General features: G+C 49.5%; 1 protein-coding gene across 1 annotated transcript in view; it reads left to right on the forward strand.

Annotated features, from left to right (window-relative positions):
• The window catches only part of znrf3 (zinc and ring finger 3), a 61,989-nt gene that overhangs the window by 29,637 nt on the left and 22,653 nt on the right, over positions 1-9,699 (forward strand). The window contains exon 2 of the mRNA XM_083673388.1: positions 5,699-5,821. Coding sequence (XP_083529514.1) covers positions 5,699-5,821 — 123 coding nt within the window. The remainder of the gene's footprint in view (positions 1-5,698; positions 5,822-9,699) is intronic.

Raw genomic sequence — 9,699 nt, forward strand, 5'->3', positions numbered from 1 at the left:
TTGTGATGGCAGCGCTCGCCTTCAGGCTGGCTCCTGTACCCTGGTTGTTGTCGCTGAACCTGATCCAGGTCATGACCCGAATGCCGTAACCAGTGGTCTCATGAGTCATGTTTGCCCTCGTCTCGACTCACAGAAATCATTCTCTGGCTCTGCCCAGTTTCAACAGACACGGTGGAGGGGAGGTAGAAATCGAAGGACGGGCTCATTGTAATGCGTGGACTGGAATGAGGAATGGTATCAAAACACGTTTCTACCTCCACCAATAGAAGGGTTTATGGAATGTGTCCCACTTTATTTCTCAGGACTTTCCAACATTACATTCAAAGTATTTTAACTCTCAAACTGTTTTCAGTTCTCCTGCTGTTCTCAAATGGTGGGCTTTTGGCATCCCTCACAAAGCCAAGAGGATGGTTTTGAAAAACCTGAGTCTCATAAACGTTTAATGTAGAATTCCAGTGGTTCATCTGGTTTAGCGTGTCCGTGAATGAAGCACAGAGCTTCACATCAAGCACGCATTTCTTAATCTGGAGTGTCGTAAAGAATGAGATCTTTCTACTGTATGAGTCATTTGGCTGAGAAGCCGCAAGCTGTCCTCCTCCCCGTATCTGCCAATCTCCTCTTTCTCACTCTTACCTCACTCTTGGGCCTTATTTCTTATATTTTATTCTTTTTAGAATAAACTTTTTATTCATTTTATTCTTACTTCTTTATGTTTGATACTGTTGAGAGGAAGCTTGCGAAGTACGCATTTCATTGTACAGTTTACAACCTCTCTCCTGTGCATATGACCAATAAACCTTAACTTGACTCGACTTGAGGTGTGTATTGTTAGCTTCTGTATGGACCCAAGGTCTGATATAGTAACTTACAATATATGCGGTTAGCCTATGTATGTATGATGTATTTGCCCATTTATGTGTTAGCCAATTTAGGCTTGTTGCATTAGCATATATGCTAATATCACCCACTATCCTTTGGGGATCCCATATATCTTGTGAGAACTGAGAACTAGAGAGCTGCAATGTGAGACTCTGATACAGGGGAAAGAAGGGAGAATTCATTTGGAAAAATCTCACTGATCACATAAGAAAACACTGCTGGTGGTTCTTTCATGCCGTTTCAGGAAAGGAAAGTGTTAAAGCTTGAAGATGGTTCAAATGCAGAGTTTTCCAAGACTAGGGGAAGGATGTTTCTGGAATCTCTGTCCCCATGTGGTGGTTCTGTGAGTAAGTCACGGATATGGGGGGGTTGGGGGGGGGGTTATGGGGCCCTAGTTCATGGGTCACATTAAAGGGACGAAGGAAGGTGTTAGTGGAGAAGGAGAAGCAATAGGGGAAACTAGCCTCTCGTCTCGTTGCTTTGAGTTTCCTCCCCTTCTGTCCATTCAGGGTCCTCCTAGGGCTCAGAGGCCCTGACAGGCTCTTTCAGCCAGGGGGGGTACAGCATGCTGCGAGGAAGGACAGAAAATGTGGGGAGCGATTGAACATTTTAGAGGTGGGGGGAGGGCCAGAGGGGTTGTAACCAGGGGCACCGATGGCGAGGGAACGGGGGATGGGAGGGGGCCTGAAGTAGTTGTTGTTGGATGATCAAAGGCTCAGTGAATTGTGTCACTGACAAAGAAGTATGGTGTGGATGGTGTGACTTGCATTTTGATTTCCTTTGAGACAGGGGGGACTAGAAAGAGTTTCCAGAAGTAGGGCCTGTTTTGATCCCATTACAAACCCAAATCAGGTCACTCCTTCTGGGGGAGAAGCACGATAAGAGGATGGGGGGGGTTGGGTGGAGGGGATTTCTCTGTTTCATCCCCTCACATTTCAACTGAATCTGTGATGCCTATTAATATCTTATCAGATAAATCAGTCTCTACAAATTGAGTTATTTCAGTCATGTTCAAACTGCTCAGCTCCATACCGTTTAATAACCAAATCACTATAAAGAACATGGTTATAGTATAATGTTGTTACTACAGTAATAACAGTGTTATTACACAGGTACAGTAAAGGGGAAACTTACTGTAAAGTGTTACCAACAATGAAATACGTGTGGGCTACTGAAAACGATTCTCTTCCAATGCAGTGCATCTCTGAGACAAACACCCTTCAGTCTGTGACTGTGTGACTACATCAGTGCAGAAAGCTGCAGTGCAGCAGTGCAGCTCACCCTATACCGAGCATCATGAAGCCTTAGAAGTGTTTTCTGTTGGTGGCGCAGGGAGGCAGCGGAGGGGGGGGGGGGGGGCAATTGAGTGACAAGTGGAGTTCAGATCACTGCCATGATTTCATTGAGAGTGTGGCCTGTGTAAGGGGATACCCATGTGAAAGGCTGCCTCCCCTCGGTGCAGGATGTGAAGGGCAGATCTAAGGGACACCCCCTGGTGGCAGGACAGGGCAGGGTAGACCTGGCTCTGGGCCCTGGGCTCTGTGCTCTGGGCAGGGGGTAGGAGAGGAGAGGAGGGGAAGGGAGGGGAGAGGAGAGGAGAGGACGGTAGGGGGGGAGATAGGAGAGAGGCGAGGAAAGGAGAGGGGGGGCAGGCCAAAGAAGAGGAGAAGAGAGGGGGGGCAGGATAGGGAAGAGGAGAGGAGAGGAGTAGAGAGGGGGGGCAGGATAGGGGAGAGGAGAGGAGAGGAGTAGAGAGGGGGGGCAGGATAGGGGAGAGGAGAGGAGAGGAGTAGAGAGGGGGGGCAGGATAGGGAAGAGGAGAGGAGAGGAGTAGAGAGGGGGGGCAGGATAGGGAAGAGGAGAGGAGAGGAGAGGAGTAGAGCAAAGTGGAGCACTGGAGTGTTGTGGTGGGCAGAGTTGGTGTGTATGAGGCCTCAAGGGGACAGCTTGTCATCCCTGGAGCAAAGGGGAGTACTTCTGCTGTTTAGTGTGTGTGTGTGTGTGTGTGTGTCTGTGTGTGTGTGTGTGTGTGTGTGTGTGTGTGTGTGTGTGTGTGTGTGTCTGTGTGTGTGTACTGTATGCATACGTATGTATTTCCTTCAATTCACAAGGGCACCAAAACATCCGATCCAATCCTCTCCCCTCACTCAAGCACACCTCTCTCCACATTCCTCGAAGTCCCAAACTTCTAAGAAACAAACCAACCAGCCAGCCAACCAACCGTAGCGTAGATCATGGTCCAGTGCTGTGGCAGGCCTCTAAAATAACAACAGCGGCCACAACAACAACACTACCCCCTTTGGGGTGCGAGGGTGAAACACAATGGAGCAGTGTTCCAGACCCGGGGGCTGCAGGGGCGCAGGCAGGCAGCAGGCGGGGCTCCCCACTCCCCTAGTCATCCATTAAACAGCAAGAAGGATAGAGGGAGGGAGGTCAACACACACACACACACACACACACACACACACACACACACACACACACACACCGCTCACTTCCTGGTCTGGAGTTGTTCTGCTCTGAGGGTAGTTGAGCCTCAAGGACACTTTCTCTTAGCTCTGAAATAGTTTGTTGTCTGTGCTGAAATACAACGCTGAAATGGTGTGTGCGTGTGTGTGTGTGCGTGCGTGTGTGCATGTGTGTGAGAGAGAGTGAGAGAGAGTGTGTGCATTTGTGCCTGTGCCTTCAATGCTTAAACCTTAAACCATTCATCTACCATAAATGCCCCGAGGCTCTTTATTTCTCCAATCCAGAATCTGTCGTCATTACCGCCTGCCTCTAGACTATTAATGTGTGATCTATTCGTGCAGGGAATCCAATGTCTTTATCACACGACAACCTGGAGGGAGAGAAAAAAACTAGAGATAACTTCACAGAACGGCACACTTTATCAACATTCCTTTCCTATGACACGTCCATCCTTCGGCTATTTGCATTCGACCCCCCCCCCCCCCCCCCCCCCCCCACACACACACACACACACCCCTGCCCCAACCCTCAACCCCCCCCCCCACCATCCCGGCGCCAACCCCCAACCCCCCCCACCACCCCTGCGCCAACCCCCACCCCCCCCCACCCCTGCCCCAACCCTCAACCCCCCCCACCCCTGCCCCAACCCCACAGGTCAATAGCCCGACCCCCTCGCCTTATGGCAGTATAGTGACGACTCGATGCTTGTCCTGAATACCTTTTCAATTGGCCTGCTGCACAGCCAACAAGCTCCTGAAGTGATGAAGTGGGGTTCAAGGGTCAGGGGTCAGAGAGGAGGGAGAAGGGTATCTGGGGTCATCGCAAGAGCTTCAGAGCCACAGGGCCTGGCCCAGGCGCCACAAAGCTGGGTGATTGGGAGGGACGGGGGGAGCGAGGGGCGAGAGAGGGAGAGAGAGGGGGGGGGTGGGGGGCCGGGGTAGTTTTGTGGTCACTTGGCTAATGGGATAAACACCAGTAGGTCAGTTTGGCCATTAGTAAGGTTTTAAGTTGGGCCTTTGGTAAGGTTTTAAGTTGGGCCTTTGGTGAGGTTTTAATTCAAGTGCTGGAGCTGAGTGTCCTCTGTTGCCATGGTGAGATAGGATGGGGTGTTATGATCGAAGGTTATACGTTTCGGGAGCCAGCTGTAGGTTTTCATCTAATTTTGTCTTGGATTCCCCATAGAGAGCATTCAGCAGAAGTGTCCCAGCAAATCAGGGGAGGCTGGTGGAGGTACTGCAGGGATCAGAGGACGGGCTCATTTTAATACATGGGATGGAATAAGGAACGGCATCAAATGTGTGTTCCATGCATTACAATGAGACCGTCCTCCGATTTCTACCTCCACCAGCCTCCACCGCCGCAAATGTACTTTTATGCCCTTTTTCGAAAATAGGTTTTCCCCGTTGGGAATCGGTACAGTGATGTCATCGCCATGACCTTTTGAATGAAACATGTAGTCGCCTTTTCCAACGCGTGTATTTCTAGATCCTGCGTAATCAAAGGAAGAAAAAAAAGGAAAATAAGTAAAGTAGCTAAAGAGCTTTGCGATGAATGCATGCATTAGCTGTAATTACAGGGAGCTGCCACCTCTCCTGGGCCCACGGAGTGAGTGAGTCAGCGTTTGTCATGTCTGCCATCCTCACAGCTAATCTACTCTGCAGACATCCTCCGCTCTGCTCTGCAAGGCTTCGGTTAGGGGAGTACAGCAGAGAGAAACCCAGGGCAATTTAGTAGCCTTAAGGATAATGGAGGGGGGGGACCACTTAAGGGGGGGGGGACCACTTAAGATTCCTTGATAGACACTGGCGGGTATGTGCGGTGGAGTGTAACCTCATCTCCGGCTTTTCTTTAATTTTGAAAAAAGCCTTTTATAGCAATGCTGTCGTCTGCTTCTGCTAACTTAACTACAGTCCTCTTCAGCTCATAGGTATCAAATGCTAGCCAAAATTACAATCCCCGTGTTGTGTGGCACACGGAGGTGTCATGGCTCATACTGTATTATTAACATGCTAATGCAGTTCCTTCGTGAGGAATGTTTGAGGGAAGGGGTTTGAGACTGTACATGCGACCCTCATACAGTACTGTAGAGACCAGTACAGTACTGTAGAGACCAGTACAGTACTGTAGAGACCAGTAAGGCCAGTGAGAGATTTTTATGTGATGGTTCTGTTATTTTGATATTGACTCATGGATCATGTTGAAATTGAAATCCACAACCTGACTCTAATGTGCAAATACTGTGACTGTGCCGGCTGTTCTATTGAGATGACTGGTGGTGTTAATCGTGTGCCGGCTGTTCTATTGTGATGACTAGCGGTGTTAATCGTGTGTGTTTTTGTCCTGTTTGCAGATGCACCCGTTGGGACTGTGTAACAACAATGATGAGGAGGACTTATACGAGTATGGCTGGGTGGGAGTGGTGAAGCTGGAGCAGCCGGAACTAGACCCCAGCTGTCTCACTGTTCTGGGAAAGGTAAGGAAGGAAAGAACACTGGTGATGATGGTGGTGAATGGTTTAAGGATGGTGGTGGTGGTGGTGGTGGTGGTGGGGAAGGATCCAGAACTTTCTCTGGGGAAAAAAAAAAAGAAGAGCCAGTGAAAGACAGAGAAAGAGAGAAAGAGAGAGAGAGAGAGAGAGAGACTGAGAGAGTACACACAGCTATGTCACAGACATGATCCACTCCATACAGAGTAATTCAAATGCACGAGAGGTCCTTTCCACGCCAGGAAAAGGGGTCCCCTTCATCTTCAAAGACAGATTCAGGTTGGCAAGTGTAGACAACTTTTTTTTTTTTTTTCACTTAAATAAAACATTGTTAGTATTATTTATCTCTGATCCCCGGTTGTCAAGGGAACAATTCACGCTAGGATGGTTTTGTTTTGTTTTGTTTTTCACCTCTCCTGGCTCGAAGAACGGGAAGAACTGAATCCTTCCCTTGTCTCTCGCCACCCCTCCTCCCACCCCCTTCACCCGGACCCCTTTGGAGTCGCAGAGTGGTATTTTATCATGCTTTAATTAAGTGTTCCTCCTAATGGAACGTACCACCACTCCGTGGAGAACGGGGGAGGCCATCGTCTCATTTATCCTGTGCGTGCCTGGTGACAGAAAGAGGGCAGCCATTCATAATTTAAGGAGCCCTTGTGCTGTATAGACATGCTAATGGTGCACTTTCTCTGGCAACGCTTAGCGCTAGCTACGCTAGCTACGCACGCTGAGAGATGACCTAATGTTCAACTGAAGCACTCAAACACTCAAAGGGTCCTCTACTGTACCTCAGAATAGGACTTTGAAGACGTTCTTCTCTTGAAAATAACGATTATATCACTGGTTTTGGGCGATACCTTATATTTCTTTTTTTTAATCGGGATGCTGACTTCTTAAAGAGGCCTCTCAATACGCATTAGCTACTGTTACTTAGGAGTAAAGTTGTTTGGGGGTTATTTCTTTGCCTAGGGGGGGGAAGCCATTTTGGATCTGCGAATGTTTCAGTGCAGAGGCCTGGTCCGTCCAGCAGTTGTCCTCAGATGCTGTTTGAAAGTGATCTAGATGACAGCGTCCGTCACCTCATTAGAGTGGACACCAAAAACAGGAGGCGCTTTCCCTCGTTTTAGCCCAGTGCTATAATTAGAGGGGAAAAGCCTATTGTTGCATCTTGACAGACCCCCGCCTGGGACCGGGCACAGCTGGGGGCCGCGTTCCCAGCCACTTCTGCCAGACGGCCCAGTGTGCCCCTGCCAGCCTGCCTGCCAGCTCCCCCCCTCAGCCCCCCAGGCCCAGTGGAGATACTACAACCAGCCTGCCCTCTCTCACCCCGCCTAGCCTCACCCCCGTACCCCCTTACTCAGTCTGGCCTCTGTCTGAACCCCAGCTCAGACCCCTCTCTGACACTTTGCCACCCTGTGTTGGGTCTGGTCTAGTCCATTTAGATCCCACTCAATTAACTAATCTCAATGAATTTGAATCGGCCCAAAATGCTCAATGAATGTTGTTTACACAATGGGTGTATTTAATCCTAATATAGTCTACTGCATGATTCCATCTCTGGTTGGTTAGGTGACAGGCAATATGAAACTGCTTCCATTGTAGCCGTCCCAGCAGAGGGAGGTTTGAAAAACAGAGGATGGGGTGAGAGAAGGAAAAGGAGAAGGAGGAGGGGGATTGTGGGCCGGGAAGGGATCATACAAGCCTCTGATGTTCGTGTGCCGGCCTCACCAAGTCTAGTCCATTTAGATTCCACTCAATTAACGAATCTCAATGAATGCGGAATCCAAATCGCCCCAAAATGCCCAATGAATGTTGTTTACACAATGGGTGGATTTAATCCTAATATAGTCTACAGTATGATTCCATCTTTAGTTAGATGAAGCCGCCCCAGCGGAGGAAGGTTTGAAGAACAGAGGGTTAGATGAGTGGATGGGGTCAGAGAAGGAAAAGGAGAAGGAGGAGGGGGATTGGGTGCAGGCCTGAAATCTGTGTCAAGACCTCACCAAAGCCCTGCCGTCTCACATATACAGTTCCCTCAGTAAGTATTGGGACAGTGGAGCATTTTTTCTTCTTTTGACTCTATACTCTAAAAGTTTGGAGCTGGAGAAAGAGTTCAATCTCAAGGATTTTTTAATGGGTACTTTTTAGCAAACTGTAACCTGGACATCCTGTTTTTGAGGGTAACAAGTGGTGGTGCACCTTGCGGTGTAGCCTCTGTAGTTTGGCTGGCAGAGTCTTCTGCGGACGGTCGTCTCTTGACACATTCATGCCTACCTCCTGGAGAGTGTCTCTGATCTGTTGAACGGTTGTTTGCGTTTTTTTCTTAATGATGGTGAGCTTTTTTCGGTCATCTACTGTAGAGGTCTTCCTTGGCCTACCAGACCATTTGTAATTGTTGAGCTCACTATTGCATTCTTTCTTTTTAATGATGTTCCAAACTGTTGTTTTTGGTAAGTTTTTTTCCAGCTCGTCCTGTCTGGGTCCTTTGAGAGCCCCTTCCCAGCTGGGGGCCGCGTTCCCAGCCACTTCTGTCAGACGGGCCAGTGTGCCTTTGCCAGCCTGCCTGCCAGCTCCCCCCAGGCCCAGTGGAGATACTACAACCAGCCTGCCCTCTCTCACCCTGCCTAGCCTCACTCCCGTACCCCCTTACCCAGTCCGGCCTCTCTCTGAACCCCAGCTAAGACCCCTCTGTGACACTTTGCCACCCTGTATTGAGTCTGGTCTAGTCCATTTAGATCCCACTCAATTAACTAATCTCAATGAATGTGGAATCTGAATCGGCCCAAAATGCTCAATGAATGTTGCTTACACAATGGGTGTATTTAATCCTAATATAGTCTACTGCATGATTCCATCTCTGGTTGGTTAGGTGACAGGCAATATGAACCTGCTTCCATTGTAGCCGTCCCAGCAGAGGGAGGTTTGAAAAACAGAGGATGGGGTGAGAGAAGGAAAAGGAGAAGGAGGAGGGGGATTGTGGGCCGGGAAGGGATCACACAAGCCTCTGATGTTCGTGTGCCGGCCTCACCAAAGCGCTGCCGTGTCACATATATGTACACAGTTTTTTCCGGCTCTTCCTGTCTTGTTCCTCTGAGAGCCGCAGGGCTGTTGACCCCTGACCCCCACTGCCTCCTGCGTGCCACATGGAGAGGCTCTCCCTCCAGACCAGGGAAACGAAGAGTATGTGGAAGAAAAAGTCACTGTAACTTTTCTAAAACTGCTTATTTACTGGCATTAAGTCCATACACACACACACACACACACACATATATATTTAAACATGTGTAGACAGAGTGTTGTAGTACATGTCTACTAGTGTTATTCATGCAGTGTCGCAATAACACCCTCACGTCCTATTTGTGTCTTTGTATGCGTCTCACGGTTTTATTTGTGTATCTTTTTTCCGACCCCCCCCCTCCCCTCTCTCTGCATGTACGATTTTGGCAGCTCCTCTGGAACATGGAATCATGCCATGGCTTTGGTGGCCTGGTCTCCTTTGTCGTGGTGCCAGCGTGATATCTCCCCTTTCATGTACCGCACCGGCCCAACGGCCACTTGGGCCTCGGCATCAGGGCCTTCTCTTTCATCCCCCGGGCCACTCTGGGCTCTCTCATGACATCAGCCCCTCACGGGGGGTGGGGTGAGGGCTAGGGGAGTGAGGGGGGCTTTTTCAGGGGACGAGGTTTTTTTTTTGGGGTGGGGTAGGTAGGGGGGGTTTCGTGTCAGGATACTAGGCTGTCTGATTTCCCCCCTCACAGCCTTTTATGTCCCCCCACACACAGAGACATGCACTCATGCGCGCGTGCGCGCACACACACACACACACACACACACACACACACACACACACACACACACACACACCC

Source organism: Argentina silus (genome assembly GCF_951799395.1).
Source record: "Argentina silus genome assembly, chromosome: 7".
Lineage (NCBI taxonomy): Eukaryota > Metazoa > Chordata > Actinopteri > Argentiniformes > Argentinidae > Argentina > Argentina silus.